Below are 17995 nucleotides of genomic sequence, written 5' to 3'. Positions count from 1 at the left end.
GAGCAGAAACCTAAAGACTGTAAGCGCCCCCCATATGGCTCCCCTTGAAATCCCAAGTCCCCTTTCTGGATGTAGGCTTGAACAAACCTTTAAGAGTAAGCTACAACCCTGAATATTTGCAAGCGGGGGCTATTTGGATCTCTGGGCTCACAGCCGCCCATCCGCAATGGCGTGCACCCCTTCTTTTCCCAACCCTTTCTCCAAATAACTCCAAGCTGGAATTTTCCAGCAGTCACCGCCCTCAAGATCATGGTCAGAACAAACTGTTCAACCAGCTAATGCAAAAGCGGCTCATCAAAATCTAGGGTCCCAGGGTCCCATCAGAAAGCGGTCGCTTCCCACAGTGGAATTTGCATGGCGTTCCCGCTCATAAAACCATCACCACGGGGTCACGGGAGTAAGGAGAGGCATCCCACACGGGAGCCAGGCCCAAGGCCTCCGGCTTGCTGTGGAAGCGCTGGTGCCGGCGGAGCGTCGAACGGTCCTTGTAGTTTTTCCCACACTCGCTGCACTGGAAAGAGCGCTTGCCCGTGTGCACGGTCTGGTGGCGCAGCAGCTTGGATCGGTGGCTGAAGCTCTTGGGGCAGTCGGGGCAGGCGTGGGGCTGCCCCAAGGTGTGCGTGAGCTGGTGCAGGGCCAGCAGGCTGGGCAGCGGGTGGTGGTGCTGCGTGGCATGGATCCGCTGGTGGCGGGAAAGGCTGGAGTTGCAGGTGAACGTCCGCCCGCAGTCATTGCACTGGGGGACCTCGCTGCCTTCCAGCGAGGTTTGGTTGGCGGGCTCCAGACAGGGATAGCTCTCCCGGCTGTCAGAGCAGAGGGGCCCTCCATCGCTGACAAGAAGACAATCGGCATCTTCCTCCTCCTCAATCCATCTGTGCTCCTCACCATCCCCTACGCGCAGCTCCACTATTTCCTCGCTCTCGCAGTTTCCAGCACGCAGCTGCAAGCTCCGCTGGTCCCCAGGGATCCCAGGCCGGTGCTCCATAATTTTGCCGCTGTGGAGCTCCGCTTCCCACCCATGCTCAGAATCCCCAACACGGAGCTCTAGGATCTCCTTGTCCTCCTGCTGGAGCTCCAAGCTTGGGTTGGCCTCACTATTTCCAGCAGGGAGCGCGTCATCTGCCTGCTCGCCACCCTGCCCGTCTGCGATCCACTCGTATTCCCATTCCTCCTCGCAAAGGTCCGAGCCCGGTCTGAGCTCGGCGTCTCCCGCGCGGAGTACCCCGCCAGTCCCTCCTTGCTGCCGCCACTGCAGCTGATGCACCCGGAGGTGCTGGATGAGGTTGGAGCGTCGGCTGAAGCCTCTCCCGCACTCGGGGCAGCTGTGGGGGCGCTCGCCCGTGTGCACGCAGCGGTGCTGCTGCAGGTTGGAGCTGAGGCAGAAGCTGCGCCCGCACACGTCGCAGCGGTATGGCCGCTCGCCCGAGTGGGTCTTCAGGTGGCGGGCCAGCTTGTGGCGGTCACAGAAGCGCTTCCCGCACTCGGGGCACTTGCAGGAGGGGTCCCCGGGGTGGAGGCAGTGGTGCTGGGCCAGCTTTGAGCGCTGGGCGAAGCTCTTGGGGCAGTTTGAGCACCGGTACGGCTTGTCCCTAGCGTGCGAGAGCTGGTGCCGAGCCAAAGCGGATTGCCAAGGGAACGTCTTGCCGCAGTCGGGGCACGTGAATCGTGGTTCCGTCTGAAGCCAGCGGGGCCTGCTGCTGCTGTCCGTGCTGGGAGGGCTGCTTTCGACAGCCCTGTCCGCGCTTCTGAGACCGCTTCTGAGACCACTTCTGGTTCTCGGCACAACCGGAGGGCTGTCCGCTGCTTTCTCTTCCTTCCAGGTCAACAGCTCCTCACAGTCAGACTTGCTTGAAAGCTCAGCATCTTCTGGAAAAGGGAAGAAAGAGAAGGATGGGGAAGGATTATGCAGTCATAGGAAAAAGGAAGTAAACCCTCTTTGAATTCTGTGGTTTTACTTATCAGGACCTTATAACAAATCACCTGTTCCGTAGCAGGTCTTAAAATTAGGTCATTACAACAACACGAGACACATGACACTGTGTCATGATTTACTTAACAAAAATAAAGCCAAACTGGAGGCGCCATGTGTGAAAAACTAAGTACAAAGCTAAGTTCAAAGAGAGTGTGCCTTCTTTCCCCCACGACTTTATTTTTTAATTTTTTATTGGTTTTTTTTAATTTTTTTAATTGGATTTTATAAGCAGGAATAATGTTATACAAATAATAACAAATAATGTTATACAAATACAAGTTTTCTCATGTCACTTGTGTATCACAAAAATAGCATAATAAATGCAGGAAAATATCTACAACATAGGTTTCATTATTAGTGGTAAATGCATAAGTTCTTGGTTTATGAATTGGTTTAAACAATCAGGAAGAAGAAAAAGAGGGGAAGAGGGGGAGGGGGAGTGGAAAGTGGGGTGGGGTGGGGTCGTTATGCTTCTATTCTTCTACTTAGTGTATGTGTGGGTTTTTGTGCCAGCGTTACTTGTATGGGTTCTCATACTATTCACTTGTTATTTCCTTGGTGGTGAGAGAGGTTGCATGTGGCTGAGGGTGTGGCTGGTTGTCTTTGGCTGGCTGTAGTGAGATTTGTTTTTGTGTGTGAGTGGGGTGTGAGTGTATATTTTTTAATCAGGTTATCCAGATTGATTCGTATGCTGTTGGGGGGATTCTTATTCTTGTCTTGTTGGGCTGTGTATGTGATAAAGGGGAACCAAACCGGGGTGAAGGCGTCTTCTTCTATTTGTCCCCGTGTCCCCCATGACTTTGTAAGGTAGATGTTTGTCTGGGTTTAGCCCTACCTGGAAGTTGAGGCCTCGGGGGAAGAGAAGGAAAATGCTCCTTACTCCCCAGCAGATTTCAACACCACCAATGATCCTAAAGAGTAATTGAATTTAAATGTCCCTGCCCCAGGGCATAAGCCAGCACACTAGCCCTGTGGGTTCCTGGCCAGCTCTCAAACCTCCTCCAGCATCTCCACTAGGGTCAGGGGAGCCGAAGAAGAAGAAGAAGAAGAAGAAGAAGAAGAAGAAGAAGAAGAAGAAGAAGAAGAATAATTTTGATTTGATATCCTGCTTTATCACTACCCGAAGGAGTCTCAAAGCGGCTAACATTCTCCTTTCCCTTCCTCCCCCACAACAAACACTCTGTGAGGTGAGTGGGTCTGAGAGACTTCACAGAAGTGTGACTGGCCCAAGGTCACCCAGCAGCTGCATGTGGAGGAGCAGGGAATTGAACCCAGTTCACCAGATTACGAGTCCACCGCTCTTAACCACTACACCACAATGGCCAAAGTCTGCACTGCAGTGTTGTAATGTGCACCCCTTATGGGACCCATTATGAAGGCAAGTCGTACGTCTTCCTGACAAACGGGTTCTCAAGCACTTGTATCTTTCTCAGAATCGATGTTTAGGACTTGAGAGGAGTTGCTTCATAGAATCTTAGAGTTGAGAGGGGCCTCGAATGTCATCTAGCCCAACCTCCTGCAGATGCAGGAGAGCCACTGCTACAACCTCCCTGATAGGTTGGCCATCTGGCCTCTGCTACAACCTCCCTGATAACCAGTCTAGCCTCTAATGAAGGAGAGTCCACCACCTTCTGAATACAACTGTGTTTTGTTGAAAGAAACCAGAGTTATAATGCATGACTTAAGCTTAGCTTGTTTCTAACAAACCATGGTTAAGATTAACCATGGTTTACTGAGTTTGGACAACACTATAAGCTGTGTCCAAATAAACAGAAGTGAAAGCTTTCAAATCTGAATGCAGAATAAAAACCAGTAACATCAAGGGCAGTTGTTTTCTCACCAGCGTCTCTTGGTGGGACTCCTTTTTTTGACTCCTGGAGATCTTGGAAACATGGAACCGGGGTCTTGCTACTTTCCATCTTGGAGATCAGATCTGGTTTGTGAGTTGGAAATCCTGCAAAGTGGAGAAGAGAAACAAAATAAAAAATATTTTAAAGAAGAACAGATTTTTTAATAATAATAATGAAAAGAAACAGGCAGGGGCCAAGGGCAACCTTGCTTCAAACACAAGTGTATTTACACTTTAGATTCTGCTGAGTCACTCTTAACACGCTTGTTGAGTCACTCTGACTTCACCAGTTGCTGGTGCAGGACAAACACACGCAACTTAACCCTTCCTTGCCCTTTTCCCTCTACATCCGTAAACCTTTATTCATTAACAAAATATTCCAGTCTATGATAACGAAACACAGTGCGGAATCGTTAACTTGTGATAACCTTGGGACGCCTAAATGCCACTGCAGGGTCCTTCAAATCGAGCCAATCACATTTAATATCATTAAAAGTTGTTAAAATTTTGTATTTGCATTTTCCTTTTTGATTGTATCCTGAACGTTTGGATGGTGTTCCAGAGCAGGAAGCCATGAAGTAAAGTATGTTAATCTATGCAGAGAGCAGCTAAGGATGAAAGATTTATAACTCTGTTTCTACTCAACAGATGACCCATCTGTAAATGGCTCTGAGATGGTGGTTTAGAATGCAGTTAATAAATCAACTGTAATCCAAAGGAGAGCACCACTACATTTAGCAGTCAAGTCGAGCTCGCAGCCCCTCCGAAGGCTACAACTTCGTCATTTTTGATAGGACAAAGGCTTGGCAACACCTCCCCACCATGAATGTAAACAATGGAGCAGCCAAGCTGATTCAGAGATCCTTCACCAACGACTCTACAGACATTCAATTCTCACCCAGTGACCGGACATTCTCATAATTCTCTAGCATGACCTCCCGGTAGATCTGCTTCTGAGTTTCATCCAGGAATCTCCATTCTTCCTCAAAAAAATACACACCCACCTCTTCAAAGGTCACCAGTGCCTGAAACAATGCCAAAAAAAATTTTTTTTAAGCATATGCACGCAGCAGGAAAAAATACTACTATAAATATATACTTTTAACCAGAGAAGCAGTATAAATATGAAGAAAATTTTCCCCAAAATTATTCAACTTATGTTTGCGAAACTGCATTCCAATAGGAAATAAACCAACTCCTTTTTTCCATAAAGGCATTATTACTTTGTCTCTCCCCTGCACTAACCCTAAATATATTTGTGAGTTTAATCACTTGTGAGTTTAATCACTTGATTTTTCCAATTTTTGGTACTCATGGCTCCCCTGAGATGACTTGGGATCTGACCTCCTCCAGGCATTCCTTTCCCCACATGATTAATATCGTGTGAAGGGAGAAGCAGAGGTGAATCGGAATACACAACCCTAGGCTGCATTTATTGGCCATTTATATTTGTCGTGCATTAAAAGTGGATCACAGCTTTTAAAATGCCTGTGGTAAACCCCTCTTCCCCCCCAAAAAAACCACCCCATGCCTCATGGCTAACCCACATGCGATCCCTATATGGGGTACCTCACCTTTTCCCCATGTCTCTGAAGCAGAGAAAGGCCTGTCAGGAAGTTTTGCACCAGGTCCACGGCCTGCGCACACGTCTCTGGGTGCTGCTGCCACACCCAGCTCTGAATTTCCTGAGGCAAAATGGCCAGGAATTGCTCCAGGACCAGCAGCTCTAGAATCTGCTCCTTGCTGCGGCTCTCCGGCTTCAGCCAAAGGCGGCAAAGTTCCCACAGCTGCCCGTAAGCTTTCCGCGGGTCCTCGGCTTCCTGGTAGCGAAACCACCGGAAACCCTGGCGGGCAGTCTCCATGGCGATGCCACCTTCTCCCAAGGTGGCCCCCTGACGTTCTGGGCTGTTGCAAGCCTCTTGTGTTTCTCCTCCTCCTCCTTTAGGGTCGTCTGGTTTCTCTGGAGAAGCCCGACTTGCCTTGCCACCCTCCTTAGATGCCACCTCAGATTCCATTAACTCTTCCTCTTTGGAGTTGGCTGCCTTCTGGATAGAGGCCTCGCAGCTCTCAGCACTGTCCCTCTGTGTCGGTTCGGTCTGGGTGGCCTTTTCTACTCTAGGGAGACCTGTGTGTTCAAGAGACTCAACGAAATCCTCAACGCTCCCTCCATCTATGATCTTAGGCTGGGTCTCCTCTTCCTCTTGAGAACCTTTTTCAGAAGACACCACACAGCCCTCAACGTCATCATCATCTGACACAAACTCAGGTTCTTGCGACTCCTGCTTTTCAGGGTCAACCTCCTCCTCTTCGATAGTAATCACGCAATCCGGGCCGACCATCACTTCCGTTTTGGTCCCCCTCTCTTCTTTGGGGTCAGAGGTGTTTTCAAAAGAGACCACACAAGTCTCAATTTTATGCTCCAGCATCACCTCAGGTGCATCTGCCTTAGATGCCTCCTCTTCTGGAGTGGGGAGAATCACCTGTTGCCGGACTTCCCAACACTGAGGCTTCACAATAGCTTCATGCGGATCCATCCGGTCCTTGCGGGAGCGAGAGCGCTTGAGGATCTCCTTGATGGTCCCAATGGGAGGCGAGGTCTCCTCCATTTCGACACTGATTTGGACCCCTGGTTCTAATGGGGAAGGGAAGCGGAGAACCCAAGTAGCTGATGAGTCACCTTCCTTGGTGGTCATAGTTCAGCCGGCTTCCAGAAGGATGGGTGGTGGCGGTTATCCCACGTTCTGGAGCCTCAATTTATATTTGGTGTATGTACAGCCATCTCCTGACAGTGGCGAGTTTGAAGGAAGCCAGGCAGCTGAGAGGCGGAAAAAGTAAATGCTATATGGTTAAAAAACATAGATATGGGGGGGGGGTACTTAAACATTTCACCCTTAGACAGAAGACAAGAGAACTCAAGCAGAAAAGTCACCTGCCACTACAGAAATAGAGACTAGAAACACACAATATCATTGCATTTGTTGGCACTTCTGGTCGAAAACTAAATTGGTTTCCCAGTCTGACTTCCACTGCAAAATAATGATGATGATGTTATTTTTCCGTGTATCAGACTATATTTCCCCCCGATTTTTTTTTAAGTTTAAAACCGGGGGTTGTCTTATACATGGAATGTTGCAATTATTTAATTTTGGGCTCAAAAAATAGGGGGCGTCTTATACACGGAAAAATATAGTAATTTATTATTTATACCCCGCCCATATGGCTGGATTTCCCCAGCCACTCAGGGCAGCTCCCAAACCATCAAACATTAAAAACTTCCCCAAACAGGGCTGCCTTCAGATGTCTTCTAAAAGTTAGATAGTTGTTTATTTCCTTGACATCTGATGGGATGGCGTTCCACAGGGTGGGCGCCACTGCCGAGAAAGCCCTCGGTAAGAATGTCGTTTTTATTCATAGAATCATGAAATCGTATAGTTGGAAGGTACCCTAAGGCTCTATCCAACCCCCCTGCAATGTAGGAATCACAGCATAAAAATAAAAGCTTCCAGTTCATAATGATGTGTAAAGGGCTTTCCGTGGTCACTCCAGCTCCAAAATGGCAGGAAATCACAGGAATTTACACAGGTGCACTATTTACGCGGCAACTGATATGGGATGGAATCCTGTCCCGTGGTTAGTTCCAGCATCAACGCAACCAGTTTGGGACTTAAGCTTGGAGGGTCCTAGAACATTTGCCCAATCAAACGAAACAGGGAAAGCACAGGGGCACACACCAAATGCAAGGGGCAGATTAGGAAGAGGAGATCTGTATCACTGAGCAGCCTGCTCCATCTGCAGAAGCAAAGAACCTGGAACCTGGGCTATGTCATGAACTGTCAAAGGTTAGGAAACTGTTTGCAGAAGAACAGAAGAGTATTATGAGACCTGCTAATAGCTCCAATTCCATTTGCTGTTAAAAGAGGAGCAGGGGCTACTACTCATCGTCTGATTAGGAACACAAGAAACTGTTGGTATTTAACTCCCAGTAAATTAGCAAAAATATTTTTAGCAAAAATGTATAAAACAGGGTCGAATGTATGTTGGAAATGTAAGGGAAAAGAAGGCACCTTTTATCATATGTGGTAGAAATGTAAGGTAGTAAAAGGACTTCCGGAGGCGGCGCGTTCAGCAATGGCGGTCCTCTTCAGCTGCTGAAGAGGGGCTCCGCGGAAAAGGGTCGTGCGCTGCGGCACAGCGACGACCCACTTAGAGAAACCACGGGCAGAGTGAGCCCGTGGCCGTGGGGTTCGGCGGGCACCAGAAGCGACCTCGGAAACGCAGAAGAGACCCCGTAAGGGGTATCGGAACGTGGAGGGGGTAGCGGTGCTGTGAATCCATCGCTCTTTCCGCGGAAGTGAAGCCGCGCGGCTGCTGCTGATCAGCGCTGACCTTTCTTCCTTGAACAACAGAACTGAAACAACTTACTCGTGAGTAAGAAACTTGAGGCTCTATTTGAACTTAATCTGGCGAAATTTGGCTGAAAGCGGGAGACGCTAAAAAGGAAGTCAGTTTTCCGGCTCTGTTTAAAGTGTCGAGCAAAGACTTTTCTAAAGCGGAAGCATTGAAAGGAGGTTAAAAGAAGTTGGAATTTACTTTGCAAATTCGATCTAGACTGCTTAAAACTCAAAAAAAGTTATAACAGCTTTGTAAGTGGATAAAGACTGTGGTTCCTCTTTCTGTTTACCAGTGGATTACAAAGTTACGAAACCTGGCAATCGGTCTGCCTGGATACAAGTAACATCGGACTGCGGTAACTGTATATAAAGTTATATTGGGCTACCTTGTATCTTTTTTAAAAAAAAAGGAACTGTTGCATGCACCCTGGTTAAGAACTTTTATTCTCTGCAGTTAAAATTGAATGGAGGGTTCCCCCCCGGTTCTGGACTTTATTTAATTTTTTTTTTCTTGTGTGTGGGAACTTAATGGTGGAAATTTTTCATCCTTCCTTCCTAACTTTTTTTTTTTTTTGGGAGCTCCCCCTACTGGATTGTAGAATTATTAATCTCTGAGAACTGCTGGCTTTTATATCTGGATGTTTACCTTCTTTTGGATTGTTTCCCATGGGATTTATAATTTGACCTTGACTCAGGGACAGCTGTGGAATGAGTGGCGCACCAAAAACAAGGGCTGGAAAGAAAGCAAAACAAACTGAACTCTTGCAAACAACTTTGCCTGTGCAGCTACGCAGATCGTCTGTTCCAATTGTGACAGGCCTGCAAGAAGGACAACATATACAGCCACCTCTTGGGGAGATGGCTGCAGGAGGGCTAGATCCTGTCTCGAAAGAAATATTGGACCAACTGGCAGCATTGAATAAGAAAGCTGATGAACAAGCAGCTAGATTTGATGAACAATCTGCTAAATTTGATCAGGTGACAGCTTCTATTGATAAATTGACAGATCAGGTCACTAAGAATACACAGGCAATAGGTAATATTGAGAAGACTACATCAGAAAACCGAAAATTAGTTGAAGAAGTAAACACAAAAGCAGACGAAAACAAAAAGAGGATAGAGGAATTAAGAGGGGAGGTAAGACCACTGAGTAGACAGGTTACTGAACAGCAAGCGTACCTGTCCCTGGCAGAATTGAAAAACAGGGAAAGCAATCTGAGGCTTAGAAATATCCCAGAATCAGAAAAAGAGGACTTGATTGGCTTTTTGACAACAGAAATATCTAAATTCTGGGGATTGGCAGAAGATAAGGACTTTAAAATTGTCACCGCTTTTAGATTAGGAAGAGTGGTCAAGAAGGATAAACCAAGGGATTGCCTGATCATTTTGAGATCCAAGCAAGAAAAAGATAACATACTCGGCCTGCACTTCAAAAATTCATTGGTGATTCAGGGAAAGACGGCAGAAATCTTCAGAGATATACCAAAACAGCTGTTGGATTTAAGAGCTACATATAAAGACCTAGCAAGCCTATTGAGAAACAACACAATCCCCTATAGGTGGGAATTCCCTCAAGGATTATCTTTTACCTTGAAAGGGAGGAAGGTAAGAATCAGAACAGCAGAAGAGCAAGAAAAGTTCCTAAACGACCACGGGGAGGACCTTCGGAAAGGAGTAGCAGGAGCTTGGCCACCTCCTTCGTTTGGCCTCAACCCGGTTCCACCTCCAGATAAAGAAGACAAAGGAGACACCCCTACTGGTAAATAAATTGATCCAGGATGTCTCTGCAGCTTCTTAGTTGGAATATTCATGGCGCAAACTCTCCCGAGAAAAGGAAAAAAATCTTTCATATATTGAGAAAAGAACAATTGGACGTCATTTGCCTTCAAGAAACACATGTGACTAGGCTCCACAGGAGAGTGCTAATTAATAAGAGACTAGGCCAAGAATTTATTTCATCAGACAAGGTTAAAAAAAGAGGAGTAGTGATCTATGCAAAGGAGAGCCTAGCACCAAAATTGGTTTTTAAAGATGAACAAGGAAGAATTTTGGCGATTGAAATACAATCACAAGGAGAAAAATTTTTGATAGTTGGAATATATGCACCAAACGATGGGAAATCAGAATTTTATAAGAGGCTGCATGAGATAATGCTGGACCACATTGACTATACCAACATCATTTTGATGGGAGATATGAATGGGGTAGTCTCCACTTACATGGATAAGTCACAAAACCAAAATTTGAACAAAGACGGCAGACTTCCAAAGACCTTTTTTGAACTGACAGACAATATGGACTTGATTGACATCTGGAGGACAAAGAACCCTCTAGGTAAGGAGGGAACATTCTTTTCTGAGGCCCACCTATCTTGGACAAGAATCGACCAAATCTGGATATCTAGAGGACTGGCACCTAAGACAAGAAAAATAGAGATCTGCCCCAAAACTTGCTCCGACCATAACGCTTTGAAAATGGACTTGAGACTCACACCAGCTGGATCCTTCAGATGGAGAATGAATGACCACTTGTTTAGAGATCAGGAGATCGTGAAGAAGGCCCAAAAAACGTTGAAAGACTATTTTGAAATAAATTTGAATACCTCGGTGGAAAAGAAAATAATCTGGGACGCGAGTAAAGCTGTTATGAGAGGGTTCCTGATACAACAGAACACCATTAAGAAAAAACTCTGGAATGGTAAAAAGGACAAGATTTTGGACAAAATAAGAGATGGAGAGAAAAAGCTGAGACTAAATCCAAAATCAAAAGAAGTTTTAAGAGAAATAAAATTCTACCAAACACAATATACGAAATTGATAAACCAAGAAATTGAATGGAAAATTAAACAGATGAAACAAAGATCATTTGAATCGGCAAACAAATGTGGGAAGCTGCTGGCATGGCAGCTGAAAAAGAGACAAAAATTGAACTTTGTTACCAATCTGGAGGTTGAAGGTGAATGTATTCAGAAACCAGAAGAGATTAGAAAGTGTTTCCAGAGATATTTTAAAAAACTCTATACCCAAGGACCCCAAGCAGAGATTGAAATAAATAATTTCTTAAAAAGTCATGGCCTTCAAAAGATAACACAAGACAAACAAACAGCCCTGAACTATAAAATAACACAACAGGAAATTGAAAGTGCCATTCAGAACATGCAAACAGGCAAATCCCCAGGCCCAGACGGACTTACCTCCAAATACTATAAGACACTGAAGGAATATTTGATACAGCCACTAATGGAGGTATGTAATCAGATTTTGGAAGGGAAGGGGGCACCAGAATCGTGGAAAGAGGCATTCATCACCCTGATACCAAAATTGGAATCTGAAAAGACTCAACTTAAGAATTATCGTCCCATCTCACTCCTAAATGTGGATTACAAAATTTTTGCTGATATTTTAGCAAACAGACTGAAAAAAGTTTTGAATGAAGTAATTCATAAGGACCAAGCAGGCTTTCTCCCTGGTAGACATTTGTCTGATAACACTAGGAATATTATCGATGTTTTGGAGTTACTACAGACAAATATGAATACGAAAGCAGCTTTGATTTTTATAGACGCGGAGAAGGCCTTTGACAATATATCTTGGAAATTTATGAAGAAAAATTTGGAAGGGATGGGAGTGGGAAGGGCGTTTCAAAATGGTATCGAAGCAATCTATTCAGAACAAAAGGCTAAATTGATAGTAAACAGTGTGGTGACAGAGGAGTTTAAAATTGAAAAAGGGACACGACAGGGGTGCCCCCTATCACCCTTGTTATTTATTTCTGTCCTGGAGGTGTTGCTGAATTTGATTAGGAGGGATCAGCTGGTGGAGGGAATACAGGTCGGAGAAAAACAATACAAATTGAAGGCCTTTGCAGACGATTTGGTTTTGACATTACAGGAGCCAGAAGCCAGCACAAAAAGAGCTTTAGAACTAATTTCTGAGTTTGGTCGGGTGGCGGGATTCAAGTTGAACAAACAAAAAACCAAGGTTTTGGCAAAAAACTTGACACCTACAGAAATAGACGGGTTCCAGAAGGAAACAGAATTAAATGTGGTTACAAAAGTGAAATACCTGGGGGTTAACTTGACTGGGAGAAATTTGAATTTATTTAAGGATAATTATGAAAAATGCTGGTCGGAAATCAAAAAGGACTTAGAAACTTGGTCAAGATTGAAACTTTCCTTGTCGGGAAGAATTGCAGCAGTTAAGATGAATGTATTGCCAAGAATGTTGTTTTTGTTTCAAACCCTCCAGATCGTGGACAGAGTGGAATGTTTTGGAAAGTGGCAGAGGGATATTTCGAAGTTTGTCTGGCAGGGCAAAAAGCCCCGAATAAAATTTAAGATATTAACAGATGCAAAGGAAAGAGGGGGGTTTGCCCTGCCGGACTTAAGATTGTATTATGAAGCTGCATCCTTCTGCTGGATGAAGGACTGGTTTTTGTTAGAAAACACTGATGTCCTAGATCTGGAAGGGCATAGTAATGCTTTTGGGTGGCATGCATATTTGTGGTACGACAAGGTAAAGCTTCATAAACTGTTTAAAAACCATATTGTAAGGAAAGCTCTATTCATTGTCTGGACTAAATATAAGGACTTACTTGAAAGTAAGACTCCGAGGTGGTTATCACCGATGGAGGCTAAGGCCATAAAACTACGGAATATGGAGAGTGGCTGGGTAAAATATTGTGAGATAATAGAAAGAGATGGTGATACCTGGAGGTTGCAGAGTTTTGAAAAATTGAAAGGAAAGGTGCGAGATTGGTTTCATTACGCCCAAATCTTAGAGATTTTTAAAAAAGATAAAAAAATTGGTTTCCAGGTGGAAAAATCAAAATTAGAGACAGAACTACTTGAACCTAAGACGAAAGTGCTTTCAAGAATGTATAACTTGCTGCTTAAATGGAACACTCAAGATGAGACAGTTAAATCAGCTATGATAAAATGGGCACAAGACATTGGGTACAACATTATGTCTGAAGACTGGGAAAGGTTGTGGACCACCGGTATGAAATTCACGGCATGTAGTGCCTTAAAAGAAAACATTATGAAAATGGTATACAGGTGGTACATGACCCCAGTCAAACTTGCAAAGATATATCATTTGTCTGATAATAAATGTTGGAAATGTAAGGAGGCTGAAGGGACATTTTTTCATCTCTGGTGGACATGCCCGAGGGTGAAGGCTTTTTGGGAAATGATTTATAATGAGTTGAAAAAGGTGTTTAAGTATACCTTTCATAAGAAACCAGAGGCCTTCCTCCTGGGCATTGTGGACCAGAGAGTGTCAAAGAAAGATAGAACTTTCTTTTTATATGCAACCACAGCAGCAAGAATTCTTATGGCCAAATATTGGAAGGCACAGGAGTTACCCACCCTGGAAGAATGGCATTCGCAGCTGATGGACTATATGGAACTAGCCGAAATGACAGGCAGAATCCGAGAACTGGGAGAAGAAGTAGTGGAAGAGGACTGGAAAAAATTTAAGGACTATTTACAAAAATACTACAAGTTATATGAATGTTGAGAATTTGCTAAGCTTTTGGGAAAAACATGCTTCAGTACTGAGATTGGTAAAGGATGGAAACTAAGTTATGATTTATAAAAGTATAAATTGCAGACTATATAACTAAATGAAAACACAAAAACATATGAAATAAGGTATTAATTTGCTGTTTATTTTATTGTAAAGAAAGCAGGGGATGGAAGACGTGGGGAAGTCCGGTTGATCATGAAAATCGAATTGAAAAAGTGAATTTTCTTCTATAATTTCTTCTTTTTTTTTGTAAAACCGCTTTTGTTGTATTACTGACGATGTATTCTGACCTTGGAAAAAAAGCAATAAAAAAATCATTATTAAAAAAAGAAAAAGAAATGTAAGGTAGTAAAAGAATTTTGAGAAATGATATATGAGTTGAAAAAAAATGTTTAAAATAACTTTTTCTAAAAAACCTGGAGCCTTTCTTTTAGGAATCTTCGGTGCCGAAATCCCAATGGAGGAGAAAAGACTATGTATGCGACCACAGATGTGTGGATGTTACTGGCCCGGAGATGGAAAGAAGATAAAAGTCCCTACCAGAGAAGAATGGCAGATCAAGTTGATGGATTATGCCAAAATGGCTAAAATGACTGGAAGAGTCAGAAATTTGGAAGACCAAAATTTTAATAAGGAATGGGGGAAATTTATAATTTATCTTACAAACCATTGCAAACGGTTAAAACTGTAAGTAGAATTGGAATAGCTCTTGTAGTTTAATGGTGATTTTTGGACATAATGGAGATGTAAGAGATTTGGATTATCATAAAAGATGCAGGAGGAAATGATTAACAATAAGATCCACAAAGGGGAGGAGGGAAATCCAGGAGATTCTTTGGAATCTTGTTTTTATGTTGTATATTGGATATGTGATTGTAAAACTTTGGTCTGAAAACCAAATAAACAAATTTACAGACACAGAAAAGGAACACAGGAAACTGCCTTCTATTCAGGCAGACCATCAAGCTCAATATTGTAGACACTGACTGGCAGCTCCAGGATTTCAGCCGGGATTCTCTCCCAGTATCATCGCAGTCGGCATGTGAGTAAATCTCCCCCTTATTGGGAGGCTGTTGCAGCGGCTCGCAAGTCAGAAAGGAAAGTGAAAGGTGAAATGGCCGGGCTCCAAAACGGGGAGGGTCGCCGGATTGCCTCCCAACCCCAGTGGGAAGAAGGAGAACCCGAGGCTGGAAGGAATGGAGGGGCGTGCAAGAGGTATCAGCAGGACTCCTAAGCTTTCTCTTGAAGGAGGGATGGATAGGTTAAAGCCGAGGGAGGGAGGGAGGGAGATGCCAGGACGCCTGAGTTCCCTCCGCCCTCCCCAGCTGTGGGAGGGAAGCAAGGGGGCGGGGCTCCTGTTTGGGTTAAAAGGCAGCGACGCCTGTACCTCCCCTCCGCCTCCACGAGGCTGGGAACCTGCTCGATGCGAGGGGGGCGTTGCAGGGAGGGAGGGAGGCGAGGAACCGGACTCCTGGGTTCTCTTCCCAAGCCGCGCCCGGAGTGGAGCAAGGGGGCGTTGCAGGGAGGGAGAGAGGGAGGCGAGGATCCGGACTCCTGGGTTCTCCTCCCACGCCGTGCCCGGAGTGAGGGCAAGGGGGGCGTTGCAGGGAGAGAGGCGAGGACCCGGACTCCTGGGTTCTCCTCCCACGCCGTGCCCGGAGTGGGGCAAGGGGGGTGTTGCAGGGAGGGAGAGAGGGAGGCGAGGACCCGGACTCCTGGGTTCTCCTCCCACGCCGTGCCCGGAGTGGGGCAAGGGGGGTGTTGCAGGGAGGGAGAGAGGGAGGCGAGGACCCGGACTCCTGGGTTCTCCTCCCACGCCGTGCCCGGAGTGGGGCAAGGGGGGTGTTGCAGGGAGGGAGAGAGGGAGGCGAGGACCCGGACTCCTGGGTTCTCCTCCCACGCCGTGCCCGGAGTGAGGGCAAGGGGGGCGATGCAAGGAGAGAGGGAGGCGAGGATCCGGACTCCTGGGTTCTCCTCCCACGCTGCGCGCGGGGTGGGAGAAGCATGTACAAAAAGCAAACTGCCCCCCCTTTCGTCTCCCCAGTCGGAAATCCCTATGCACGGAGAGGGAGAGCAGAGCCCTGGTGTCGTCGTCCCCACCTACCCAGCCAGGCAGCCCCCCGCCCCCCATTCACTCCTGCCGCTGCGCGTTTCCCCCGTCTTTTTTACCTGTTCCAACTGATGATCACGGCGCCTCCTCCGCAGCTGAGAGCTCGAGACTCTTCCGTGGGGAGGATGGGGGGGTGTCTCTCGCCGGCAAGAGCAAGCCCACCCTTCTCTCTCCCCCTCCGAGCACCGATCGGACCCCCACCCCTCAGGAAATGAGCGAACAGCCCGCGCTGCCGCGAGCCCCTCCCGACGAAGCGCTGCCTGCCCTCCCCTTCCGTCTTTTCACGTGGAGACGGGCGCGATATTGGGGCGGGGGGCTCAGTAGGAAGAGAGTGGGTAGGGTTAACTATTCCTTGCCCGGCCTGATCTGATAAGGGGGCTGGTTTGCCTGCAAAGATCCACCCACCCCCATTGCATTGCATTGCAACCCTGAGCCCTGCAGAGGGTGCCACTGTGTACCTCAGGCCAAGGGGTGTTTACTCGGAAGGAGGGCCTATTGCGTTCGAGAGGGCTTTCTCCCAAGTTAAGGGGGCAGACCACTTTGAAGCCAGAGAGAGAGATTACTTGGCAACGATCAGTTGCAACAATCGATTGAACTAAGGGGGAGGGGGAGAATCAGTTGAAAAGTTGAACTTCAGGAGTGGAACAATTTTATTGGGGGGTGGGTTGGATGAGAAAGAAAGTGACTCGCAAAACAATGTGACTGATGCCATCTTGCAAGAGACACACTCTCCTCTCTCAGTAAAGGAAGGCCTTTTCCAAGATGATGCTTTGCTGCCACGTGGGGAAACAAATGAAATGAAAACAAAGTATGCTCTTTCTCTCTTCAGTACAATGGCTTATTTGTATGGCAGTGTATGCAGTTTTAATGAATTAAAGGCTGCAAGCCTAACATCTACTGGGGAGTAAGCCCCACAATTTCACTGGAACAACTTCTTTTTAAATTAATATTGTATAACTAACAAACAGAAAGAAACAGCAGCTCCCATTATTAGTGCAATAGCCATTAATACAGCCCATCTTGGTTTAAATATATAAGTAGGCACAGTGCATCTGGATCTTCTGTTAAGATATACAAACAAAGCTGGCATTTATAGGAAACGCATTCAAATGTATCAAGGGCAGTGGACTACTGTGCAATAGATGGTGGGTGTTTATCCTTCCGGGTGATTAAAAGAGCTCACAAAATCCACTTTTGTTGTCCTGCTGTTAGTTCCCGAGCCACAAGGGTATAATTCTAATGGGGTTACCATCTGAGTACACTGTTAAAATTGCAGCCTTCCTTATTCTCACATGGCACAACTGAGTCAGACTACATTGGTTCATCTAACTCGTAAAATTGTAGAGTTGGAAGGGACCCCCAAGGGCCATCTAGACCAACCCCCTGCAGTGCAGGAAGCTCAATGTTGTGTACATATGGGGGTGGGGACAGGACTCCAGTCCTAGGGGCCAAAGCAGGCCTCTCTGTTTGGCCCTTGGAAGTCTTCCTGGGGTAACACCCCTCGCCATTCACTTTTCACATTCTACCGGAGTGCTTTTGACTTGCTAGATTGCGTCCTTGAAGTCCAGTAACACCTCTTGCGTGTCTGGATGGTGTATGGGGAGGAAAGTGTGTGGCTCTGTAGAAACTGTTGGCTGTTGTGTGGCTGGAATGCAGCCTAGGGTACAAAGGGGAGAGTCACATCTGTCGCTCCACCTACTCTGGCCCTGCCCACCACCAGCACACCACACACACACACACACACACACACAAACTTGCACAAGGGAAAATGCTGAAAAGAGCTTACCCAGTTTTGGTCTACATCGACTGGCAGCAGCACTTTGGGCAGCGTTTTCTCCAGCACCACCTCGAGATGTTGACGAGCAAACCTGGAGTCCTCTGCTTGCAAAAGCATGCGCTACCGCCTCCTCACAGCGGTTCCACACCATACATTAAAGCACATGGGTTCCCCCAAAGAATCCTGGGAGTTCTAGCTTCCTCACCACAGAACTACAATTCCCAGCACCCGTGACAAACTACAGTTCTTTCCAGGTGCTGGAAATCTTATGTGCTCAGATGTCTGGTGGGTACTGAACTTCTTCCTACCATTAAAGCTGTGTCCTCTGTCTCCTCTCCCCAAAGCCGAGGTTAGCTCTGTGCAAAGAG

The 17995-nt window shown here is 46.3% G+C and overlaps 1 protein-coding gene across 1 annotated transcript in view; it reads right to left on the bottom strand.

The window, feature by feature from the left end:
* LOC308571817 (uncharacterized protein) overlaps positions 1 to 16147 on the bottom strand; it is a 51642-nt gene extending 35495 nt beyond the window's left edge. Inside the window, exons 1-5 of the mRNA XM_081167436.1 lie at positions 15910 to 16147; positions 5396 to 6636; positions 4720 to 4846; positions 3813 to 3926; positions 374 to 1866 (exon numbers count right to left, since the gene is read on the bottom strand). Of these exons, the coding sequence (XP_081023562.1) occupies positions 374 to 1866; positions 3813 to 3926; positions 4720 to 4846; positions 5396 to 6514 (2853 nt within the window). The 5' untranslated portion in view covers positions 6515 to 6636; positions 15910 to 16147. The remainder of the gene's footprint in view (positions 1 to 373; positions 1867 to 3812; positions 3927 to 4719; positions 4847 to 5395; positions 6637 to 15909) is intronic.
* Positions 16148 to 17995: the final 1848 nt, after the last annotated feature.

This window comes from Podarcis bocagei, assembly GCF_964188305.1.
Source record: "Podarcis bocagei genome assembly, chromosome: 13".
NCBI classification, from domain to species: domain Eukaryota; kingdom Metazoa; phylum Chordata; class Lepidosauria; order Squamata; family Lacertidae; genus Podarcis; species Podarcis bocagei.
Note: the sequence above shows the minus strand (reverse complement) of the source record. Positions and strands in the feature narration are given on the sequence as shown.